Below are 26,612 nucleotides of genomic sequence, written 5' to 3' on the forward strand. Positions count from 1 at the left end.
TCTGTCAGCCACTGCGCTGTCAGTCACTGCTCTGTCAGCCACTGCTAAGTGACATGTATTTTTTTCTCCATAAATGTTATATCGTCTATAGTCTTGTCTGGTGAGAGGAGGCAGATCGTACTTATATCGACACCCTGAATACGTACTCTTAATCTCCTGTTCCAGAAGGTTAAGGACCCACTACATCTGTGAAGTCTGGCTCAATTTATTCATGGTTTGTTTGTTTAATAAAAAGAAGACAAAAAAGGTTATGGACCTGTTGGATATAGTAACGCAGAGTATGTTGATCAGTACGCTGGTTAACAGAGTATGTAGATCAGTAGGCTGGTTAACCGAGTATGTTTATCAGTAGGCTGGTTAACAGAGTATGTAGATCAGTAGGCTGGTTAACCGAGTATGTTGATCAGTAGGCTGGTTAACAGAGTATGTAGATCAGTAGGCTGGTTAACAGAGTATGTAGATCAGTAGGCTGGTTAACAGAGTATGTAGATCAGTAGGCTGGTTAACCGAGTATGTAGATCAGTAGGCTGGTTAACCGAGTATGTAGATCAGTAGGCTGGTTAACCGAGTATGTAGATCAGTAGGCTGGTTAACCGAGTATGTAGATCAGTAGGCTGGTTAACCGAGTATGTAGATCAGTAGGCTGGTTAACAGAGTATGTAGATCAGTAGGCTGGTTAACAGAGTATGTAGATCAGTAGGCTGGTTAACAGAGTATGTAGATCAGTAGGCTGGTTAACAGAGTATGTAGATCAGTAGGCTGGTTAACCGAGTATGTTGATCAGTAGGCTGGTTAACCGAGTATGTAGATCAGTAGGCTGGTTAACAGAGTATGTAGATCAGTAGGCTGGTTAACAGAGTATGTTGATCAGTAGGCTGGTTAACCGAGTATGTTGATCAGTAGGCTGGTTAACCGAGTATGTAGATCAGTAGGCTGGTTAACAGAGTATGTAGATCAGTAGGCTGGTTAACAGAGTATGTTGATCAGTAGGCTGGTTAACAGAGTATGTTGATCAGTAGGCTGGTTAACAGAGTATGTAGATCAGTAGGCTGGTTAACAGAGTATGTAGATCAGTAGGCTGGTTAACAGAGTATGTAGATCAGTAGGCTGGTTAACAGAGTATGTAGATCAGTAGGCTGGTTAACCGAGTATGTAGATCAGTAGGCTGGTTAACAGAGTATGTTGATCAGTAGGCTGGTTAACAGAGTATGTTGATCAGTAGGCTGGTTAACCGAGTATGTAGATCAGTAGGCTGGTTAACAGAGTATGTTGATCAGTAGGCTGGTTAACCGAGTATGTTGATCAGTAGGCTGGTTAACCGAGTATGTTGATCAGTAGGCTGGTTAACAGAGTATGTTGATCAGTAGGCTGGTTAACCGAGTATGTTGATCAGTAGGCTGGTTAACCGAGTATGTTGCTCAGTAGGCTGGTTAACAGAGTATGTAGATCAGTAGGCTGGTTAACCGAGTATGTAGATCAGTAGGCTGGTTAAGTATGTAGATCAGCAGTATGTTGATCAGTAGGCTGGTTAACCGAGTATGTAGATCAGTAGGCTGGTTAACAGAGTGTTTATCAGTAGGCTGGTTAACCGAGTATGTTGATCAGTAGGATGGTTAACAGAGTATGTTGATCAGTAGGCTGGTTAACAGAGTATGTTGATCAGTAGGCTGGTTAACAGAGTATGTTGATCAGTAGGCTGGTTAACAGAGTATGTTGATCAGTAGGCTGGTTAAGGCTGGTTAACCGAGTATGTTGATCAGTAGGCTGGTTAACAGAGTATGTAGATCAGTAGGCTGGTTAACAGAGTATGTAGATCAGTAGGCTGGTTAACAGAGTATGTAGATCAGCAGGCTGGTTAACCGAGTATGTTGATCAGCAGGCTGGTTAACCGAGTATGTTGATCAGTAGGCTGGTTAACCGAGTATGTAGATCAGTAGGCTGGTTAACCGAGTATGTTGATCAGTAGGCTGGTTAACCGAGTATGTAGATCAGTAGGCTGGTTAACCGAGTATGTTGATCAGTAGGCTGGTTAACCGAGTATGTTGATCAGTAGGCTGGTTAACCGAGTATGTTGATCAGCAGGCTGGTTAACCGAGTATGTAGATCAGCAGGCTGGTTAACCGAGTATGTAGATCAGCAGGCTGGTTAACCGAGTATGTTGATCAGTAGGCTGGTTAACCGAGTATGTAGATCAGTAGGCTGGTTAACCGAGTATGTAGATCAGTAGGCTGGTTAACCGAGTATGTTGATCAGTAGGCTGGTTAACCGAGTATGTTGATCAGTAGGCTGGTTAACCGAGTATGTAGATCAGCAGGCTGGTTAACCGAGTATGTTGATCAGTAGGCTGGTTAACCGAGTATGTAGATCAGCAGGCTGGTTAACCGAGTATGTTGATCAGTAGGCTGGTTAACCGAGTATGTTGATCAGTAGGCTGGTTAACCGAGTATGTTGATCAGTAGGCTGGTTAACCGAGTATGTTGATCAGTAGGCTGGTTAACCGAGTATGTTGATCAGTAGGCTGGTTAACCGAGTATGTTGATCAGCAGGCTGGTTAACCGAGTATGTAGATCAGCAGGCTGGTTAACCGAGTATGTAGATCAGCAGGCTGGTTAACCGAGTATGTAGATCAGCAGGCTGGTTAACCGAGTATGTTGATCAGTAGGCTGGTTAACCGAGTATGTAGATCAGTAGGCTGGTTAACCGAGTATGTAGATCAGTAGGCTGGTTAACCGAGTATGTAGATCAGTAGGCTGGTTAACAGAGTATGTTGATCAGTAGGCTGGTTAACCGAGTATGTAGATCAGTAGGCTGGTTAACCGAGTATGTTGATCAGTAGGCTGGTTAACAGAGTATGTTGATCAGTAGGCTGGTTAACAGAGTATGTTGATCAGTAGGCTGGTTAACAGAGTATGTTGATCAGTAGGCTGGTTAACAGAGTATGTTGATCAGTAGGCTGGTTAACAGAGTATGTTGATCAGTAGGATGGTTAACAGAGTATGTTGATCAGTAGGATGGTTAACCGAGTATGTAGATCAGTAGGCTGGTTAACCGAGTATGTAGATCAGTAGGCTGGTTAACCGAGTATGTAGATCAGTAGGCTGGTTAACCGAGTATGTTGATCAGTAGGCTGGTTAACAGAGTATGTAGATCAGTAGGATGGTTAACAGAGTATGTTGATCAGTAGGCTGGTTAACAGAGTATGTAGATCAGTAGGATGGTTAACAGAGTATGTAGATCAGTAGGATGGTTAACAGAGTATGTAGATCAGTAGGATGGTTAACAGAGTATGTAGATCAGTAGGATGGTTAACAGAGTATGTTGATCAGTAGGATGGTTAACAGAGTGTTTATCAGTAGGATGGTTAACAGAGTATGTTGATCAGTAGGATGGTTAACAGAGTATGTAGATCAGTAGGCTGGTTAACAGAGTATGTTGATCAGTAGGATGGTTAACAGAGTATGTTTATCAGTAGGATGGTTAACAGAGTATGTTGATCAGTAGGCTGGTTAACAGAGTATGTAGATCAGTAGGATGGTTAACAGAGTATGTAGATCAGTAGGATGGTTAACAGAGTATGTAGATCAGTAGGATGGTTAACAGAGTATGTTGATCAGTAGGATGGTTAACAGAGTATGTTGATCAGTAGGATGGTTAACAGAGTATGTTTATCAGTAGGATGGTTAACAGAGTATGTTGATCAGTAGGATGGTTAACAGAGTATGTTTATCAGTAGGATGGTTAACAGAGTATGTTGATCAGTAGGATGGTTAACAGAGTATGTTGATCAGTAGGCTGGTTAACAGAGTGTTTATCAGTAGGCTGGTTAACAGAGTGTTTATCAGTAGGATGGTTAACAGAGTGTTTATCAGTAGGATGGTTAACAGAGTGTTTATCAGTAGGCTGGTTAACAGAGTGTTTATCAGTAGGCTGGTTAACAGAGTATGTTTATCAGTAGGATGGTTAACAGAGTGTTTATCAGTAGGATGGTTAACAGAGTGTTTATCAGTAGGATGGTTAACAGAGTATGTTGATCAGTAGGATGGTTAACAGAGTATGTTGATCAGTAGGCTGGTTAACAGAGTATGTAGATCAGTAGGATGGTTAACAGAGTGTTTATCAGTAGGCTGGTTAACAGAGTATGTTGATCAGTAGGCTGGTTAACAGAGTATGTTGATCAGTAGGCTGGTTAACAGAGTATGTTGATCAGTAGGCTGGTTAACAGAGTGTTTATCAGTAGGCTGGTTAACAGAGTATGTTGATCAGTAGGCTGGTTAACAGAGTATGTTGATCAGTAGGCTGGTTAACAGAGTAAGTTTATCAGTAGGCTGGTTAACAGAGTATGTTTATCAGTAGGCTGGTTAACAGAGTGTTTATCAGTAGGCTGGTTAACAGAGTATGTTTATCAGTAGGCTGGTTAACAGAGTAAGTTTATCAGTAGGCTGGTTAACAGAGTATGTTTATCAGTAGGCTGGTTAAGAGAGTGTTTATCAGTAGGCTGGTTAACAGAGTATGTAGATCAGTAGGCTGGTTAACAGAGTAAGTTTATCAGTAGGCTGGTTAACAGAGTATGTTTATCAGTAGGCTGGTTAACAGAGTATGTTTATCAGTAGGCTGGTTAACAGAGTAAGTTTATCAGTAGGCTGGTTAACAGAGTATGTTTATCAGTAGGCTGGTTAACAGAGTAAGTTTATCAGTAGGCTGGTTAACAGAGTATGTTTATCAGTAGGCTGGTTAAGAGAGTGTTTATCAGTAGGCTGGTTAACAGAGTAAGGGAAAGAGCCAGGGAACGTTCAGAACCGTTTTTTGTTGTTGTTTTTGGATGCAAATCGCATTTAGACATCTCCGCTAACGCCCTGCAACAATTAAAGTCCAACAAGCATGAATTAAACCTCAAGATAGACAGAAATTCAATCCATTTCCATTGAAATGTGAACAGTGAGGATCGTTGTTTTGAGGTACAATACTAGGACGATACCCCCCTTTGGTAGCGCAAATATAATATGATTTGTCGTCCTTACTAAAGGACTCACCAGAAAATGCCTAGTTTGTCCTGGTACAGCAAAGCTGGCTTCTCAGTCGTTTTCTAAGCTCAGGGCAAAGATACTAATCCTGTTGAGACCTGTGCTGTTTACTGAAAGCCCTATTCTTCATATTTCACAGTCGCGGTTTCTCCTCTATGGCCACATGGCTGTGCATGTTATCTCGTCTCTGCTGTCTGTCTTCAGCTGTGTCCAGAGGGCTCTGGTTAAGGTCTCCTTTTATTCATACTTGATGGTAATCAATGTGCTGAGGGGTGGTGCGTGTGCAGTGGGAGGCTGTCTGTCTGGCTCTTTGACAGAGACAAACAGACAGAGACAAACAGACACACTGAGACAAACAGACACACTGAGACAAACAGACAGAGAGCCCCGACAGGCAGACAGAGAGCCCCGACAGGCAGACAGAGAGCCCCGACAGGCAGACAGAGAGCCCCGACAGGCAGACAGAGAGCCCCGACAGGCAGACAGAGAGCCCCGACAGGCAGACAGAGAGCCCCGACAGGCAGGCAGAGAGCCCCGACAGGCAGGCAGAGAGCCCCGACAGGCAGGCAGAGAGCCCACCAGACAGAGACAGACAAACAGACACACTGAGACAAACAGACACACTGAGACAAACAGACACACAGACACACTGAGACACACAGACACACTGAAACAAACAGACACACTGAGACAAACAGACACACTGAGACAAACAGACACACTGAGACAAAGACACACTGAGACAAAGACACACTGAGACAAACAGACACACTGAGACAAACAGACACACTGAGACAAACAGACACACTGAGACAAACAGACACACTGAGACAAACAGACAGAGACAAACAGACACAGACAAACAGACACAGACAAACAGACACAGACAAACAGACACAGACAAACAGACCCGACAGGCAGACAGAGAGCCCCGACAGGCAGACGGAGAGCCCCGACAGGCAGACGGAGAGCCCCGACAGGCAGACGGAGAGCCCCGACAGGCAGACGGAGAGCCCCGACAGGCAGACGGAGAGCCCCGACAGGCAGACGGAGAGCCCCGACAGGCAGACAGAGAGCCCCGACAGGCAGACAGAGAGCCCCGACAGGCAGACAGAGAGCCCCGACAGGCAGACAGAGAGCCCCGACAGGCAGACAGAGAGCCCCGACAGGCAGACAGAGAGCCCCGACAGGCAGACAGAGAGCCCCGACAGGCAGACAGAGAGCCCCGACAGGCAGACAGAGAGCCCCGACAGGCAGACAGAGAGCCCCGACAGGCAGACAGAGAGCCCCGACAGGCAGACAGAGAGCCCCGACAGGCAGACAGAGAGCCCCGACAGGCAGACAGAGAGCCCCGACAGGCAGACAGAGAGCCCCGACAGGCAGACAGAGAGCCCCGACAGGCAGACAGAGAGCCCCGACAGGCAGACAGAGAGCCCCGACAGGCAGACAGAGGGCCCACCAGACAGACAAACAGACAGACAGAGAGCCCCGACAGACAGACAGAGAGCCCCGACAGGCAGACAGAGAGCCCCGACAGGCAGACAGAGGACCCACCAGACAGAGACAGACAGAGGGCCCACCAGACAGAGACAGACAGATATATATAAAAATATATATTTTTTTAAAAACAGACAACACAGTGTCCGTCTGTCTACATCGCTACAGTGCCCAGAGAGCATTCCTAAGAGATATGGAGATGAGGGCTTAACATAGACATTTGGCCTCTTCTGGAACACTCCAGAACACTCCAGAACACTCCAGAACACTCCAGAACACTCCAGAGCCCCTTACAGTTTGGTAAAGAGGTGAAACTCCTCACTGTGCCTTCATGTAGCTGCTAACCCCTTCATTGTTCCATGGCTGGAGGTTGAAGGGTACTCCTGTATCTCCCATAGTGGAACAGCTATATTAGGACCAGGGTTAGCAACCACTACAACATGGGCACTTTGATTAAGGGAGGGGGGGGGGGTCTGCTACTCATATATGCAGTCAGAGTTGGCCATATTGTTTTGGGGGCCCTGAGCAAAAACATGTTGTCATTTTACTACTCATTTCAATGCCATTCTTCATATTTAAAAACTGCAGACATGTCTCTCCGCCCTATGACAAAAGGTGATATCCGAGTAACCAGCACAATGAGGACAATAGTTGAACCAAGTTAAGTATCGTATCATGTTGTATTTGTTACAGAGGACCACAACATTGGGGAATCCCTCTCGAGTCTGTTATTTGAGAAGCGCAACAGACGTTTGAGTCTGGCCCTGATTGGGACGACGATCACTTCAGTGCCGTCTCAGAGAGGGGGTCAATATGGAGGCAACCAGGAAGTCAGACAGACACCCGAGGTAAACGATGGAGGGATGAGAAGAGAATGCAACATAGAAGGGATCGGATTTGTTCTATCTTACACAGCATGTTGGTTCTCTAGAAAATATTCTGGCCCCACTTTAAACAAATGACCTTACCTTGGGTTACCCGTCTAGTGTAGAGTGGTGGTGGTGGAGGTTACCCGTCTAGTGTAGAGTGGTGGTGGGGGGGGGGGTTACCCGTCTAGTGTAGAGTGGTGGTGGTGGAGGGGGGTTACCCGTCTAGTGTAGAGTGGTGGTGGTGGAGGGGGTTACCCGTCTAGTGTAGAGTGGTGGTGGGGGGGGGGTTACCCGTCTAGTGTAGAGTGGTGGTGGTGGAGGGGGGTTACCAGTCTAGTGTAGAGTGGTGGTGGTGGAGGGGGGTTACACGTCTAGTGTAGAGTGGTGGTGGTGGGGGGGTTACCCGTCTAGTGTAGAGTGGTGGTGGTGGGGGGTTACCCATCTAGTGTAGAGTTTGGTGGTGGTGGAGGGGGGTTACCCGTCTAGTGTAGAGTGGTGGTGGAGGGTTACCCGTCTAGTGTAGAGTGGTGGTGGTGGTTACCGTCTAGTGTAGAGTGGTGGTGGTGGTTACCGTCTAGTGTAGAGTGGTGGTGGAGGGTGACCCATCTAGTGTAGAGTGGTGGATGGGGTGACCCGTCTAGTGTAGAGTGGTGGTGGTGGAGGTGGGGGTTCCCGTCTAGTGTAGAGTGGTGGTGGAGGGGGGTTACCCGTCTAGTGTAGAGTGGTGGAGGAGGGGGTTACCCGTCTAGTGTAGAGTGGTGGTGGAGGGGGGGTTACCCGTCTAGTGTAGAGTGGTGGTGGTGGAGGGGGGTTACCCGTCTAGTGTAGAGTGGTGGTGGAGGGGGGGGTTACCCGTCTAGTGTAGAGTGGTGGTGGTGGGGGGGGTTACCCGTCTAGTGTAGAGTGGTGGTGGTGGAGGGGGGTTACCCGTCTAGTGTAGAGAGTGGTTGGAGGGGGTTACCCGTCTAGTGTAGAGTGGTGGGTGGAGGGGGTTACCCGTCTAGTGTAGAGTGGTGGTGGTGGAGGGGGGTTACCCGTCTAGTGTAGAGTGGTGGTGGAGGGGGGTTACCCGTCTAGTGTAGAGTGGTGGTGGTGGAGGGGGGGTTACCCGTCTAGTGTAGAGTGGTGGTGGGGGTTACCCGTCTAGTGTAGAGTGGTGGTGGTGGAGGGGGTTACCCGTCTAGTGTAGAGTGGTGGTGGGGGGTTACCCGTCTAGTGTAGAGTGGTGGTGGGGGGGTTACCCATCTAGTGTAGAGTGGTGGTGGTGGAGGGGGTTACCCATCTAGTGTAGAGTGGTGGTGGAGGGGGTTACCCGTCTAGTGTAGAGTGGTGGAGGTGGGGGGGTTACCCGTCTAGTGTAGAGTGGTGGTGGTGGAGGGGGTTACCCATCTAGTGTAGAGTGGTGGTGGAGGGGGTTACCCGTCTAGTGTAGAGTGGTGGTGGTGGAGGGGGTTACCAGTCTAGTGTAGAGTGGTGGTGGTGGAGGGGGGTGACCCATCTAGTGTAGAGTGGTGGTGGAGGGGGGTTACCGTCTAGTGTAGAGTGGTGGAGGGGGTGACCCATCTAGTGTAGAGTGGTGGTGGTGGAGTGGGGGTTACCCGTCTAGTGTAGAGTGGTGGTGGAGGGGGTTACCCGTCTAGTGTAGAGTGGTGGTGGAGGGGGTTACCCGTCTAGTGTAGAGTGGTGGTGGAGGGGGTTACCCGTCTAGTGTAGAGTGGTGGTGGTGGAGGTGGGGGTGACCCGTCTAGTGTAGAGTGGTGGAGGTGGGGGGGGTTACCCGTCTAGTGTAGAGTGGTGGTGGTGGAGGGGGTTACCCGTCTAGTGTAGAGTGGTGGTGGTGGGGGGTTACCCGTCTAGTGTAGAGTGGTGGTGGTGGGGGGGTTACCCGTCTAGTGTAGAGTGGTGGTGGAGGGGGTTACCCGTCTAGTGTAGAGTGGTGGTGGATGGAGGGGGGTGACCCGTCTAGTGTAGAGTGGTGGAGGTGGGGGTTACCCGTCTAGTGTAGAGTGGTGGAGGGGGTTACCGTCTAGTGTAGAGTGGTGGTGGTGGAGGGGGGTGACCCGTCTAGTGTAGAGTGGTGGTGGTGGGGGTGGTTACCCGTCTAGTGTAGAGTGGTGGTGGAGGGGTTACCCATCTAGTGTAGAGTGGTGGTGGAGGGGGGTGACCCGTCTAGTGTAGAGTGGTGGTGGAGGGGGTTACCCGTCTAGTGTAGAGTGGTGGTGGAGGGGTTACCCGTCTAGTGTAGAGTGGTAGTGATGGAGGGGTGGTTACCCGTCTAGTGTAGAGTGGTGGTGGTGGAGGGGGGGTTACCCGTCTAGTGTAGAGTGGTGGTGGAGGGGGGGTTACCCGTCTAGTGTAGAGTGGTGGTGGTGGAGGGGGGTTACCCGTCTAGTGTAGAGTGGTGGTGGTGGAGGGGGGTTACCCGTCTAGTGTAGAGTGGTGGTGGTGGAGGGGGGGTTACCCGTCTAGTGTAGAGTGGTGGTGGTGGAGGGTTACCCGTCTAGTGTAGAGTGGTGGTGGTGGTTACCGTCTAGTGTAGAGTGGTGGTGGTGGTGGGGGTTACCCGTCTAGTGTAGAGTGGTGGTGGTGGAGGGTTACCCGTCTAGTGTAGAGTGGTGGTGGTGGAGGGTTACCCGTCTAGTGTAGAGTGGTGGTGGTGGAGGGTTACCCGTCTAGTGTAGAGTGGTGGTGGGGGGGTGACCCGTCTAGTGTAGAGTGGTGGTGGAGGGTGACCCGTCTAGTGTAGAGTGGTGGTGGAGGGTGACCCGTCTAGTGTAGAGTGGTGGTGGAGGGTGACCCGTCTAGTGTAGAGTGGTGGTGGGAGGTGGGGGTGACCCGTCTAGTGTAGAGTGGTGGTGGGGGTTACCTGCCCTCTAGTGTAGACTGTGAGTGGTGGAGGGGGGAAACTTCTAGTGCAAGACGTGGTGGTGGTGGAGGGGGCCACACAAGCTCTAGTGTAGAGTGGTGGTGGTGGAGGGGGTCAACACCGTCTAGTCCTAGAGTGGTGGAGGGGGTTACCCGTCTAGTGTAGAGTGGTGGTGGTGGAGGTGGGGGGCAACGTCTAGTGTAGAGTGGTGGGAGGGGGTTACCCGTCTAGTGTAGAGTGGTGGTGGTGGAGGGGGTCACCATGTTCTAGTGTAGAGTGGTGGTGGTGGAGGGGGGTTACCCGCCTAGTGTGTAGAGTGGTGGTGGTGGAGGGGGTCACACTACACCATGTAGAGTGGTGGTGGTGGAGGGACCCATCTAGTGTAGGTGGTGGTGGAAGAGGGTTACCCGTCTAGTGTAGAGTGGTGGTGGTGGAGGGTTACCAGTGAAGGGTCTAGTGTAGAGTGGTGGTGGTGGAGGTGGAGGGTTACCCGTCTAGTGTAGAGTGGTGGTGGAGGGTTACCCGTCTAGTGTAGAGTGGTGGTGGAGGGTGACCCGTCTAGTGTAGAGTGGTGGTGGTGGAGGGTTACCCGTCTAGTGTAGAGTGGTGGTGGTGGTGGTGGAGGGTTACCCGTCTAGTGTAGAGTGGTGGTGGAGGGTGACCCGTCTAGTGTAGAGTGGTGGTGGTGGTGGTGGAGGGTTACCCGTCTAGTGTAGAGTGGTGGTGGAGGGTGACCCGTCTAGTGTAGAGTGGTGGTGGAGGGTTACCCGTCTAGTGTAGAGTGGTGGTGGTGGAGGGTGACCCGTCTAGTGTAGAGTGGTGGTGGAGGGTGACCCGTCTAGTGTAGAGTGGTGGTGGAGGGTGACCCGTCTAGTGTAGAGTGGTGGTGGAGGGTGACCCGTCTAGTGTAGAGTGGTGGTGGAGGGTGACCCGTCTAGTGTAGAGTGGTGGTGGAGGGTGACCCGTCTAGTGTAGAGTGGTGGTGGCTTGTGACCATAACTAGTGTGAGTGGGTGTGTGGTGGAGGGTGATAACGTCTGTGCTGAGTGGTGGTGGAGGGTCACCATAACTCTGTGTAGAGTGGTGGTGGAGGGTGACCCGTCTAGCGCATAGGATGTCAACACCGTCTGTCCTCGGTTGCAACACTCACTACCGAGTTCCAAACTACCTCTGGAAGCAACGTCATTAAAATAACTGTTCGTCGGGAGCTTCATGAAATGGGTTTCCATGGCCGAGCATGAATCACACAAGCCTAAGATCACCATGTTCAATGCCAAGCGTCGGCTGGAGTGGTGTAAAGCTCACCGTTATTGGACTCTGGAGCAGTGGAAACACGTTGTCTGGAGGGATGAATCACACTACACCATCTGGCATGTCTGACGGACAAATCTGGGTTTGGCAGATACCAGAAGAACGTTACCTGCCCCAATGCATAGTACCAACTGTAAAGTTTGGTGGAGGAGGAATAATGGTCTGGAGTTGCTTTCATGGTTCGGGCTAGGCCTCTTAATTACAGTGAAGGGAAATCTTAACGCTACAGCTTACAAGGACATTCTAGACGAATCTGTGCTTCCAACTTTGTGGCAACAGTTTGGTTTGTAGAAGGCCCTTTCCTGTTTCAGCATGACAATGCCCCCACGCACAAAGCGAGGTTCATACAAAAACACATTTGGGATGAATTGGAGCAGCGAGAGACGTGGACCAGTCCTGACTTGTCTCACTGCACCAGGAAAGGAATGTGCCAGATCCTGATCAGTTCACCACTGGTGATGAATGGTGCTTGCTCACCATTACTCTGTGCTAGGAGTGTGTGCTTGCTCACCATTACGCTGTGCTAGGAGTGTGTGCTTGCTCACCATTACTCTGTGCTAGGAGTGTGTGCTTGCTCACCATTACTCTGTGCTAGGAGTGTGTGCTTGCTCACCATAACGCTGTGCTAGGAGTGTGTGCTTGCTCACCATAACGCTGTGCTAGGAGTGTGTGCTTGCTCACCATAACGCTGTGCTATGGGTGTGTGCTTGCTCACCATTACTCTGTGCTAGGAGTGTGTGCTTGCTCACCATTACGCTGTGCTAGGAGTGTGTGCTTGCTCACCATTACTCTGTGCTAGGAGTGTGTGCTTGCTCACCATTACTCTGTGCTATGGGTGTGTGCTTGCTCACCATTACGCTGTGCTAGGAGTGTGTGCTTGCTCACCATTACTCTGTGCTAGGAGTGTGTGCTTGCTCACCATTACTCTGTGCTAGGAGTGTGTGCTTGCTCACCATTACTCTGTGCTATGGGTGTGTGCTTGCTCACCATTACGCTGTGCTAGGAGTGTGTGCTTGCTCACCATTACGCTGTGCTAGGGGTGTGTGCTTGCTCACCATAACGCTGTGCTATGGGGTGTGTGCTTGCTCACCATTACGCTGTGCTAGGAGTGTGTGCTTGCTCACCATTACTCTGTGCTAGGAGTGTGTGCTTGCTCACCATAACGCTGTGCTATGGGGGTGTGCTTGCTCACCATTACTCTGTGCTAGGAGTGTGTGCTTGCTCACCATTACTCTGTGCTATGGGTGTGTGCTTGCTCACCATAACGCTGTGCTAGGAGTGTGTGCTTGCTCACCATTACTCTGTGCTAGGAGTGTGTGCTTGCTCACCATTACTCTGTGCTAGGAGTGTGTGCTTGCTCACCATTACGCTGTGCTATGGGTGTGTGCTTGCTCACCATTACGCTGTGCTATGGGGGTGTGCTTGCTCACCATTACGCTGTGCTATGGGTGTGTGCTTGCTCACCATTACTCTGTGCTAGGAGTGTGTGCTTGCTCACCATAACGCTGTGCTATGGGGGTGTGCTTGCTCACCATTACTCTGTGCTAGGAGTGTGTGCTTGCTCACCATTACTCTGTGCTATGGGTGTGTGCTTGCTCACCATAACGCTGTGCTAGGAGTGTGTGCTTGCTCACCATAACGCTGTGCTAGGAGTGTGTGCTTGCTCACCATAACGCTGTGCTAGGGTGTGTGCTTGCTCACCATACTGCTGTGCTATGGGTGTGTGCTTGCTCACCATAACGCTGTGCTATGGGTGTGTGCTTGCTCACCATAACGCTGTGCTAGGAGTGTGTGCTTGCTCACCATAACGCTGTGCTAGGAGTGTGTGCTTGCTCACCATAACGCTGTGCTATGGGTGTGTGCTTGCTCACCATAACTCTGTGCTAGGAGTGTGTGCTTGCTCACCATACGCTGTGCTATGGGTGTGTGCTTGCTCACCATAACGCTGTGCTAGGAGTGTGTGCTTGCTCACCATAACTGCTGTGCTAGGGGGTGTGCTTGCTCACCATTACTGCTGTGCTAGGAGTGTGTGCTTGCTCACCATACTGCTGTGCTATGGGGTGTGTGCTTGCTCACCATTACTGCTGTGCTAGGAGTGTGTGCTTGCTCACCATTACTCTGTGCTATGGGTGTGTGCTTGCTCACCATAACGCTGTGCTAGGAGTGTGTGCTTGCTCACCATACTCTGTGCTAGGAGTGTGTGCTTGCTCACCATAACGCTGTGCTAGGAGTGTGTGCTTGCTCACCATAACGCTGTGCTAGGAGTGTGTGCTTGCTCACCATAACGCTGTGCTAGGGGTGTGTGCTTGCTCACCATTACTCTGTGCTAGGAGTGTGTGCTTGCTCACCATTACGCTGTGCTAGGAGTGTGTGCTTGCTCACCATAACGCTGTGCTAGGAGTGTGTGCTTGCTCACCATTACTCTGTGCTAGGAGTGTGTGCTTGCTCACCATAACGCTGTGCTAGGAGTGTGTGCTTGCTCACCATAACGCTGTGCTAGGGGTGTGTGCTTGCTCACCATAACGCTGTGCTAGGAGTGTGTGCTTGCTCACCATAACGCTGTGCTAGGAGTGTGTGCTTGCTCACCATAACGCTGTGCTAGGAGTGTGTGCTTGCTCACCATACTGCTGTGCTAGGAGTGTGTGCTTGCTCACCATACTGCTGTGCTAGGAGTGTGTGCTTGCTCACCATACTGCTGTGCTAGGAGTGTGTGCTTGCTCACCATACTGCTGTGCTAGGAGTGTGTGCTTGCTCACCATACTGCTGTGCTAGGAGTGTGTGCTTGCTCACCATACTGCTGTGCTAGGAGTGTGTGCTTGCTCACCATACTGCTGTGCTAGGAGTGTGTGCTTGCTCACCATAACGCTGTGCTAGGAGTGTGTGCTTGCTCACCATAACGCTGTGCTAGGAGTGTGTGCTTGCTCACCATAACGCTGTGCTAGGAGTGTGTGCTTGCTCACCATAACGCTGTGCTAGGAGTGTGTGTCAAATGGCTCCCTGTCATATGGGATGCAGCCTACAATTCAACCACGGCATTGAGCCATTTTCCTAGATAAGCAACATAGTGAATGAGGAGACAGTATCTTGTAAACAGGAAACAACCCCAGGGATAACGGCTTGTTATTTGGCGCCATAAGTCAACAGGAATGTATTAGTTATCAGCAGCTTGTTGTGAAAGCAGAATCAGCAGCTTGTCAGAGGCCTGTGTTCTAGAACCAGAAGCTGAAAGCAGAACAGAACCACGGCAGAGCCATTTTCTAGAAGCAAGATAGTGAATGACAGAGGCCTGTGTTCTAAAACCAGAAACAACAACAGAGGCCTGTGTTCTAAAACCAGAAGCTAAGTTAACAGAGGCCCGTGTTCTAGAACCAGAACAGAACAGAGCAGACAGCTTTCAGAACCAGAAGCTAACAACAGAGGCCTGTGTTCTAGAACCAGAAGCTAACAACAGAGGCCTGTGTTCTAGAACCAGAAGCTAACAACAGAGGCCTGTGTTCTAGAACCAGAAGCTAACAACAGAGGCCTGTGTTCTAGAACCAGAAGCTAACAACAGAGGCCTGTGTTCTAGAACCAGAAGCTAACAACAGAGGCCTGTGTTCTAAAACCAGAAGCTAACAACAGAGGCCTGTGTTCTAGAACCAGAAGCTAACAACAGAGGCCTGTGTTCTAGAACCAGAAGCTAACAACAGAGGCCTGTGTTCTAAAACCAGAAGCTAACAACAGAGGCCTGTGTTCTAAAACCAGAAGCTAACAACAGAGGCCTGTGTTCTAAAACCAGAAGCTAACAACAGAGGCCTGTGTTCTAAAACCAGAAGCTAAGAACAGAGGCTCGTGTTCTAGAACCAGAAGCTAACAACAGAGGGGTGTGTTCTAGAACCAGAACCTAACAACAGAGGGGTGTGTTCTAGAACCAGAACCTAAATGGCTTGCTGAGCTTCACTGAGAATGAGGGGTGGGAGAGCCACTGTGACCCAGATAGCTCAGTGAGTTGATGCATGGAGGTTCTGCCTGGCTGCGTCCTCATTTTCAGCCCTTTGTCCTAGTTTTGTAAAAAAAAACTTGAAGACTCTGGCTGCCCAAACTTCCTCTCTCCACTAAATCACGGGAAGCATTACAGAGTGTGTGTGGCTTTTTGTTACTTCAAGTTGTCTGGTTTTTGTTATCGAACGTCACAAAGCCTTGTTTCACCCTTAATTGACTACAAGGTCACTGACCCCTGATTTACAAGGTAATTGAGTTTCAAGTTTACTCCCTTTAGACACTGACAGAAATGAACAGGGAGGGAAGACAGGCATGCCTGAAGTTCAGCAACATGCAGGCTCATGGTACATAAAACACACACACTCCCAACACCACTACTTACTTGGAGAGGGAAACACCTCCTGCTTTCCCTATGAGTTCCTCATGGTGAAGCACCGCCTCGTTCCAGGGAATGTCCAGGAATTTGAGCAGCGTCCTCATCCACTTCTCTGGATGGAGCACCAGCTGTTCATAATGCACCGGCAGGCACTTGTCTGAGGCATCCAGGCACTGAGTGTACATGGTCTCTATGGCCCTGTTCCACTTGGTCAGGCAGTCTCTGTAGCTGCCCAGGTCAAAGCCAGCGATCGTCACCTTACGGGAGATCATCGAATGGACCGAGGCGCGTCCGTCCCGGATCATGAGCACGAACTTGGCGTGCGGGAAGATCTTAGCCAGGTAGGAGAGGGACTTCAGAGCGAAGGGGTCCTTGTTACAGAGGAAGTTGGCGGGTTCGCCGTGCTTCACGATGACCTCTAGGAGGAAGGCCTGCATGGCGGCGTCCAGGACCTCGTCCGTCACCCCGGCCTCGTCCAGACGCATCTTCTCCCTCCCCGACCGCGACCACATCTGTTTCATGGCCAGGATACGTGGAATAACCCTGGTCTCCTCTCCACAACGAATCTCGGGGTGAGCGTCCAGCATGGCTCTCATCAACGTGGTCCCACTCCTGGGAACCCCTCCAATGAACACTAGGGGCATGTCCTTGTTGTAGACGAATGGAGCGGAGAGGTTATGGGCCCCGGGACCAGAGCCCCGCAGGATGGCGGAGGAGCCCAACGAGCCGCCCAGGAGGACCCCTCCCGGCCCCTGAAGGCCCCCCGGAACCCCTTGGTCCCCAGGCTGGCTGCTGCGCTCCTCGATGCGGTGGTGACACTCCATGGCGTGACGACCCAAGTAGAAGACTGTGACTGAGCTGATGACCAGACAGGCCACCAGCAGGTTCTGCTTCAGCTTCCCCATCATCACCATCTCAGGACCACGGAGGGGTGAGGATGGAGGTGTATCAGAGGAGGTAATGTTGGAGTAGAGGAGGAGGAGGGGAGAAGGGAAGGGGATAGGGGGGGGGGAGAAGCAGAGGGTCCCTCCCTTCAAGGTTGGCAGTGGGGGGCAGAGTGTGGCGGGTGTTCCTCAGTGGTCAGCGCTCGGCGAGTGCCCAGCTCCATCAGGCCTGGGGAAGGACAGAACAGAACAAAATGTATTATTCTGGAATATAATCCAGTGAGTGAATAGAGTTAGCCCTCGGAACAGTAGAACATGGCAACTTTAAAAACAGATCTTGCTCCAGATCATGGAATCCTAAATCATTTGTACACTGCTGGAAGAAATGATGCTAATCGGGCTAGAACCAAAAAGGGTTCAATGGATCAGTTCATATATGGTCCAAAAAAAAGAAAAAAAGAAAGGCTGTTCAGAACTGAAAAACATCCTTAAGAGTCAGCATTATACTGTACTGACCCATCTCCACAGAGCACAGTCAAAACTATGACCCAGAGCTGTACACCTTATTTTGTATCATCATATTTCGTTCAATATATAAAAAGTTTTGGGAAAAAAAGAAGACCCATTGTATCCAATGTAGGAATTACCCTCAACATAAATGACAAATCCCTTCAGAGGCCATAAATGACAAATCCCTTCAGAGGCCATAAATGACAAATCCCTTCAGAGGCCATAAATGACAAATCCCTTCAGAGGCCATAAATGACAAATCCCTTCAGAGGCCATAAATGACAAATCCCTTCAGAGGCTATAAATGACAAATCCCTTCAGAGGCTATAAATGACAAATCCCTTCAGAGGCTATAAATGACAAATCCCTTCAGAGGCTATAAATGACAAATTCAGAGGCTATAAATGACAAATCCCTTCAGAGGCTATAAATGACAAATCCCTTCAGAGGCTATAAATGACAAATCCCTTCAGAGGCTATAAATGACAAATCCCTTCAGAGGCTATAAATGACAAATCCCTTCAGAGGCTATAAATGACAAATCCCTTCAGAGGCTATAAATGACAAATCCCTTCAGAGGCTATAAATGCTATATAAATGACAAATCCCTTCAGAGGCTATAAATGACAAATCCCTTCAGAGGCTATAAATGACAAATCCCTTCAGAGGCCATAAATGACAAATCCCTTCAGAGGCCATAAATGACAAATCCCTTCAGAGGCCATAAATGACAAATCCCTTCAGAGGCCATAAATGACAAATCCCTTCAGAGGCCATAAATGACAAATCCCTTCAGAGGCCATAAATGACAAATCCCTTCAGAGGCCATAAATGACAAATCCCTTCAGAGGCCATAAATGACAAATCCCTTCAGAGGCTATAAATGACAAATCCCTTCAGAGGCTATAAATGACAAATCCCTTCAGAGGCTATAAATGACAAATCCCTTCAGAGGCTATAAATGACAAATCCCTTCAGAGGCTATAAATGACAAATCCCTTCAGAGGCTATAAATGACAAATCCCTTCAGAGGCTATAAAATGACAAATCCCTTCAGAGGCTATAAATGACAAATCCCTTCAGAGGCTATAAATGACAAACAAATAAATGACAAATCCCTTCCCTTCAGAGGCTATAAATGACAAATCCCTTCAGAGGCTATAAATGACAAATCCCTTCAGAGGCTATAAATGACAAATCCCTTCAGAGGCTATAAATGACAAATCCCTTCAGAGGCTATAAATGACAAATCCCTTCAGAGGCTATAAATGACAAATCCCTTCAGAGGCTATAAATGACAAATCCCTTCAGAGGCCATAAATGACAAATCCCTTCAGAGGCCATAAATAAATGAGGCTATAAATCCCTTCAGAGGCTATAAATGACAAATCCCTTCAGAGGCTATAAATGACAAATCCCTTCAGAGGCTATAAATGACAAATCCCTTCAGAGGCTATAAATGACAAATCCCTTCAGAGGCTATAAATGACAAATCCCTTCAGAGGCTATAAATGACAAATCCCTTCAGAGGCTATAAATGACAAATCCCTTCAGAGGCTATAAATGACAAATCCCTTCAGAGGCTATAAATGACAAATCCCTTCAGAGGCTATAAATGACAAATCCCTTCAGAGGCTATAAATGACAAATCCCTTCAGAGGCTATAAATGACAAATCCCTTCAGAGGCTATAAATGACAAATCCCTTCAGAGGCTATAAATGACAAATCCCTTCAGAGGCTATAAATGACAAATCCCTTCAGAGGCTATAAATGACAAATCCCTTCAGAGGCTATAAATGACAAATCCCTTCAGAGGCTACAGAAGAGAATCTCCACTTTTGAACTTTTGAAAACCCGGTAAAGATCACATTTCCTTTGTCTAACAAGGATCTGCCTCTCATGCCAAAACCACTATTCTGTAATAAAAACAAGGCTCACAGTACAACTACGGTGTAAAGAAAACAAGGCTAAGGCCGACACCATGAAATTGTCCAAAAAAAAAAAAAAAAATAAATAAATAAAGTTTCAGACACAATCAAGGCCCTCAGTCGACAACCTCAGAGGAATGTATTTATTTAACTAGGCAAGTCAGTTAAGAACAAGTTCTTATTTACAACGACGGCCCTAACCCAGGCCAAACCCAGGCAACACTGGGCCAATGTCCCCTATGTATTCACGATCACGGCTGGTTGTGATACAGCCCGGGATCGAACCAGGGTCTGTAGTGACAAATTTTTTTTTTAAATGTACCCTTATTTTACCAGGTAAGTTAACTGAGAACACATTCTGATTTACAGCAACGACCTGGTGAATGTCACGGAGATGCTTTAGACCGCAGCGCCACTCAGGAATGAGGATGAGGATCTCAGGAATGAGGATGAGGATCTCAGGAATGAGGATCTCAGGAATGAGGATCTCAGGAATGAGGATCTCAGGAATGAGGATCTCAGGAATGAGGATCTCAGGAATGAGGATCTCAGGAATGAGGATGAGGATCTCAGGAATGAGGAATGCCACATCAAGTGAAAACAAGAGCGAGACAAGAGACAGACAAAAAAAAAGAAGGTAGTAGCTCCAGTATTCAGCACTCGGTTTAAAAAGGCAGAAGCATATAAGACTTCCCCGGTGACACATTTAGAGAAACAAAAACAAAAATCATAAAACAACAAGACCCTAAGATTATATTATTGTTATATTATTAGATTATATTATATAACTCAGAGGGAAAACTATTCCCCCCCCCCACTATTTTGTTCTATTTTTCAATTATTGTCATCTTCAGTTTGCTTCTTGGGCTGAGAGAGACGATCCCAGCCAGGAACAAGACGTCTAACCTTTTGGTCTCTAATTTGGCCCCGGAGCAGTTACACTGTTTTACAGAGTGGGCGGTGTGACACACCAACGGCATGCAGAGCTTCCACCACATCACACTGGGTAATTGCCATGGAAAAACGACCCATGAGTACCAGCATGTGAAGTTTATAGGAGCACATAAAATTGTGTCAAATGAAAGCTAAGAGAAAAAATAAAATGTATCCTTGGGAGCAATTTCCAAAATGCCTGAAGGTACAACATTCATCTGTACAAACAATAGTACGCAAGTATAAACACCATGGGACCACACAGCCGTCATACCGCTCAGGAAGGAGACATCTCTGCCTCCTAGAGATGAATGTACTTTGATGAGAAAAGTGCAAATCAATCCCAGAACAACAGCAAAGGACCTTGTGAAGATGCTGGAGGAAACCGCTACAAAAGTATCTATATCCACAGTCAAACGAGTCCTATATCGACATAATCTGAAAGGTCGTTCAGCAAAGAAGATGCCATTGCTCCAAAACCCCTATAAAAAAGCCAGACTAGGGTTTGCAACTGCACATGGGGACAAAGATTGTACTTTTTGGAGAAATGTCCTCTGGTCTGATGAAACAAAAATAGAACTGTTTGGCCATAATGACCATCATTATGTTTGGTGGAAAAAGGGGGAGGCTGCAAGCCGAAGAACACCATCCCAACCGTGAAGCACAGGGGTGGCAGCATCATGTTGTGGGGGTGCTTCGGTGCAGGAGGGACTGGTGCACTTCACAAAATAGATGGCATCATGAGGAAGAAAAATTATGTGGATATATTGAAGCGACATCAGTCAGGAAGTTAAAGCTTGGTCGCAAATGAGTCTTCCAAATGGACAATGCCCTCAAGCATACTTCCAAAGTTGTGGCAGAATGGCTTAAGGACAACAAAGTCAAGGTATTGAAGTGGCCATCACAAAGCCACGACCTCAATCCCATAGAACATGTGTGGGTAGAACTGTAAAAGCGTGTGCGAGCAAGGAGGCCTACAAACCTGACTCAGTTACACCAGCTCTGTCAGGAGGAATGGGCCAAAATTCACCCAACTTATTGTGGGAGGCTTGTGGAAGGCTACCTTAAATGTTTGACCCAATTTAAGCAATTTAAAAAAGGCAATGCTACCAAATACCAATTGAGTGTATGTAAATCTCTGACCCACTGGGAATGTGATGAAAGAAATAAAAGCTGAAATAAATCACTCTATTATTCTGACATGTCACATTCTTAAAATAAAGTGGTGATCCTAACTGACCTAAAACAAGGATTTTTTACTGGGATTAAATGTCAGGATTTGTGGAAAAACTGAGTTTAAATGCATTTGGCTAAGGTGTATGTAAACTTCCGACTTCAACTCTACATCCTTACTAGTCTCCAGGGGCTCCCAATAATAACCTGCACTCTTACTTCCAAAATGAATTATTGTTCAATTCAATTTCATTTCACATATTTAAATGGTTTCGTATTTAATTTAATCTTTTGGTTGAATCTTAATGAATCTAATGAGCATCATCAACAAGGGGAACATATTAGGTTTACGCTAATAAGCTGTATCAAGAATATATCAATTTAAGACGTGTTCATAAAAGATAGATTTGTTCATAAGAAGGGTCTGAGATCAAAGTCAATATCCAGACCAGACCAGGGGTCAATGTTTTTAGAGAGGAAATCCAGTAAGCCTCCCTATGTAGTAGTAGTAGTAGGATCTGGATGTTACCTTCTCTCCTTGGTAGAGCAACATGCTCAATGCCTGTGTATTTGAGGGAGGAGATGGGATGATTAGCTTCAACAAAGTGAGCTGCTACTGGATAGTCAATGTTCTTACACCTGATTGAGCTGCGGTGTTCAGCTCTGTGTTGTTTTAATTGTCTTTCCGTGTTGTCCTACGTAGGCATTTCCACATGAACAGGTGATGAGATAGATCACTCCCTTGGTCTTGCATGAGATGATGCCCCTAACAGGGATTTTTCCACCTGTATGTGGGTGTCTGAAGAAAGACGTATTTAATAGTGCTATTTGCAATGTGCGCTTGAGCCACATTTGTAGTTTCCATTTGGAATGGGTGTCAAGTGTCTGAGTGGGCTCAGGGGGCAGGTCAGATCTCACCAAACTATCTCCAAGAGTGTCTGAGTGGGCTCAGGGGGCAGGTCAGATCTCATCAAACTATCTCCGATATTGCGACCACGCTTGTAGACCACCAGTGGGAGTTCCTTGAAAAGGTGTGCAATGTTTTTTGGGTCCGATTGCAGAATATGCCAGTGCTTTTTCAGAATTGCTTTCATTTTCTCCGAACCCTTGGTGGTGTATTTATTGGTGTAAAAGACAGTTGCGTTGTTTTTTTTCTTCTTTGGTTGAGTTTTTAGTTTTTCCTCTCTTGGTTTCTGAGATATTTTCATCATTGCAGCACTAAGACTTTAGTCCTTGTAGCCTCTCATTGTGAATTGCTCTGTCATTTTTTTTTTGTACTGCTGTCAAAGTCTGACTGTTGGCCACAGATGATTTTAACCCTGCATAACTGGCTATATGGTAGACCATTCCTGAGGGGAAGGGGACGCATACTATCCTTCATGTAAAGGTACTGCAGACCTTGTGTATAAGTCTGTGTGTACTGCATCAATCTCTTTGATGATCCATCAGTCCAGGTAATGTATTTCTCTCTCATCAGCCTGCATGGTGAATTTGAGATATTCAGAACTCTCGTTTTAGCAGAGTTTGGAATTAATTTGGTTCCTGCTGACTTCCTTCCCAGAGCACAAAGACATTATCTATGTATCTCTTCCACAGGAGGATTTTTAAAAAGTAAGGGGTGTGTCTCTGTTTTGTAAAGGAGTGCTTCCTCAAAATTGTCCCACATACTGGTTTGCATAGTAGGGAGGGGGGGGCATGGCTACACCCCGAAAGAAAAAGGAGAAAGTCGGACTCAAAGACTAAAGGAGTTATGGGATAATACCAGTTCAGTGAGTTGTAAGATGCGATCATTGGATGGAACAAGGGTAGTGTCTCTCTGCTGTAGGAAGTCCTGCACCACCTACAAGCCTCCAGTGTGTGGGATGTTAGTGTACAAGCTCTCCACATCAAAAGTGGTCAGCAGGGAGCCCTCTGGTATCCTTCCTAAGCCCTCTATCAATGAGATCATGTGATTAGAGTCTTTGACATAAGATGGGAGATTCTCAACCATCGGTTCAATGTGGCAATACACAAATGTTGGATGTCACAGAGTCGATTGCTGCTACAATGGGTCTGCCTGGGGGGAGGAGACAATGGGTCTGCCTGGGGGAGGAGACAATGGGTCTGCCTGGGGGGAGGGAGGAGACAATGGGTCTGCCTGGGGGGAGGGAGGAGACAATGGGTCTGCCTGGGGGGAGGGAGGAGACAATGGGTCTGCCTGGGGGGAGGGAGGAGACAATGGGTCTGCCTGGGGGAGGGAGGAGACAATGGGTCTGCCTGGGGGAGGGGGACAATGGGTCTGCCTGGGGGGAGGAGGAGACAATGGGTCTGCCTGGGGGGAGGCAATGGGTCTGCCTGGGGGGAGGGAGGAGGCAATGGGTCTGCCTGGGGGAGGGAGGAGACAATGGGTCTGCCTGGGGGAGGAGGAGACAATGGGTCTGCCTGGGGGGGGGCAATGGGTCTGCCTGGGGGAGGGAGGAAACAATGGGTCTGCCTGGGGGAGGGAGGAGACAATGGGTCTACCTGGGGGAGGGAGGAGACAATGGGTCTGCCTGGGGGGAGGGAGGAGACAATGGGTCTGCCTGGGGGGAGGGAGGAGACAATGGGTCTGCCTGGGAGGAGGAGGAGACAATGGGTCTGCCTGGGGGGAGGAGGAGACAATGGGTCTGCCTGGGGGGAGGAGGAGACAATGGGTCTCCCTGGGAGGAGGAGGAGACAATGGGTCTACCTGGGAGGAGGAGACAATGGGTCTACCTGGGAGGAGGAGACAATGGGTCTCCCTGGGAGGAGGAGACAATGGGTCTCCCTGGGAGGAGGAGACAATGGGTCTCCCTGGGAGGAGGAGACAATGGGTCTCCCTGGGAGGAGGAGACAATGGGTCTACCTGGGAGGAGGAGACAATGGGTCTCCCTGGGAGGAGGAGACAATGGGTCTCCCTGGGAGGAGGAGACAATGGGTCTCCCTGGGAGGAGGAGACACTTGGTTGTGTACTTTAGTGACTGTATAGAAAGTTGGTATCTTAGGAAATTTCACACATAGAAATTAAACTTATTGTTTAGTGACTTGTCCTGATTCCAAACAGCATTTCACTGTGGATGAGATATTATTATATATATTATTCTGGAATTCTAGGGTCACAATTCAGTTCAATGATAGAAGTCACCTTTAGATAGTTGTCGGCAACATTCATTGACATAGTCACATTTGTTTTGTATACAAATTCCTCCTCCCCTGACTAAGTCCTTAAGAGCCATTCTCTCGTCTCTACTCGGGTTGTCTTTCAGTAGGTCACCTACATCATTTTCAACAATTCTACAGAATGTTTCTATGGACGCGTTGCGTTTGGGGGAGGAAGTACAAATTAACTTCTTGTTTTGCTCTAAAATGTGGTTCTCTCAACAGTTCTCAGGTACCTCAGCTGTGTTAATGTCTCCATCTCGTCCATTGACTCACGGTAGGACAGGTACGTCCATTGACTCACGGTAGGACAGGTACGTCCATTGACTCACGGTAGGACAGGTACGTCCATTGACTCACGGTAGGACAGGTACGTCCATTGACTCACGGTAGGACAGGTACGTCCATTGACTCACGGTAGGACAGGTACGTCCATTGACTCACGGTAGGACAGGTACGTCCATTGACTCACGGTAGGACAGGTACGTCCATTGATTGGTGTGGTAGACCTGTGTATACATGTCACTGAGGATGACCATTCAACTGGAGTCATGTGAAGATTAACTCTTATCGAAGAACTCAGATTACGGGGAAAAAACTTGAATAGATCAATCTGGACGTCAAAGTCATTCGTGTACGCAGTGGGTACGCTTATTTACTTACTGGAGGTGAGCAGGGTCCGTCTTGATACATTGAAGACATTAAGTTCCTGTTGGATTGTGGGTCCTGGGTCTCAATTGGTCGGTGTCGCGGGGTGGATTTCTCCTCACCACTCTTTCTTTTGTCCCCGCCCTCAGTTGTAGAAAAAAAAAATAAACGCTCACCATTGGTAGAGCTAGAAATGAATTCGTACAAGTGTTGCAGAAAACCTACCTGACGTTTTCAAACATTGATCATCCAACTCAGAAAGTACCAACAACTTTCAAATATCACCGTTATTAAAATCAGTTGTTGTTCTCTTCTGTATCACGTTTATATTTCTTGATTTCCCTCTCCTTCAGGTCGGTCATAATCTTAGTCTGAAGGTCAGCGTAACTCTTAATGAGATGATCCAGTTCGACAGGCTCATTTAACTCCTCTCGTACAGCTTGCTGTCAATTTTCAACTGAGGTTGCGATCTCGATAATATCCATTTTCAACTGAGGTTGCGATCTCGATAATATCCATTTTCAACTGAGGTTGCGATCTCGATAATATCCATTTTCAACTGAGGTTGCGATCTCGATAATATCCATTTTCAACTGAGGTTGCGATCTCGATAATATCCATTTTCAACTGAGGTTGCGATCTCGATAATATCCATTTTCAACTGAGGTTGCGATCTCGATAATATCCATTTTCAACTGAGGTTGCGATCTCGATAATATCAATTTTTAAGTTGTTCAATGATCAGAATCATCAGGTCCAATGAACATTTAATTAAGAATAACACACCATTGTTCACAAAACTCTTCAGTGCAAAAGTGAAGGCTCTTTTTGCCAAGTCCGCGTTGGATAACTCCGTTTCGAAACATACTCACTTAAAAAGTGACGATGTTGCAGGTGTGTTCTAGTTCTTCTTGGGAAAAAATGTTTTTTAAAGAATTCCCAAGAGCCCTCTGTCCGATCAAATAGAGACTCCGTTACTAAAATACTGTCTCGTTGTTGTTGGCTGTATTCAAAAAGGCATCGTTTGAATTCGGTTCAGTTCCCATGTTGGCTAGGGAGTTGATATGTTGGGGTGCTGTCAGCGAGAGATAATCGTAGATTCAAAAAGATGAGCTGGCGCACACCCAGAAAATTGTGTTTGTGTGGAGCTGCTGACTGACAGCGAATAAACTAATCAAAATAAAGAATAAACTAAAGAAAGTCGCAGGTGGAAACGTTCCGTGGGAATTTACGGGAATTAACGGGAATTAACGGGAATTAACCGGAATTTACGGGAATTAACTGAAATTTGTGCAAATTAATATTAATACCATTTAAAATTTAGATTTTCTTTTTGCATTGGATATATTTACCATATCATATGGAGACATTTTATCTTATCATAAGGAGACATAATTGCAAAGGATTTTAATCCTTTCCAGTAGAAATGTTAAAAAACTATTTTAGTTACGAATTGAAC

The 26,612-nt window shown here is 47.8% G+C and overlaps 1 protein-coding gene across 49 annotated transcripts in view; it reads right to left on the minus strand.

Annotated features, from left to right (window-relative positions):
* The window catches only part of tpst1 (tyrosylprotein sulfotransferase 1), a 123,082-nt gene that overhangs the window by 67,014 nt on the left and 29,456 nt on the right, over positions 1–26,612 (minus strand). For all 49 annotated transcript variants that reach the window (XM_052487007.1, XM_052486958.1, XM_052486801.1 and 46 more), the window contains exon 2: positions 15,927–17,033. In XM_052487007.1, coding sequence (XP_052342967.1) covers positions 15,927–16,834 — 908 coding nt within the window. In that variant the 5' untranslated portion in view covers positions 16,835–17,033. The remainder of the gene's footprint in view (positions 1–15,926; positions 17,034–26,612) is intronic.

This window comes from Oncorhynchus keta, chromosome 1 (assembly GCF_023373465.1).
Source record: "Oncorhynchus keta strain PuntledgeMale-10-30-2019 chromosome 1, Oket_V2, whole genome shotgun sequence".
NCBI classification, from domain to species: Eukaryota; Metazoa; Chordata; class Actinopteri; order Salmoniformes; family Salmonidae; genus Oncorhynchus; species Oncorhynchus keta.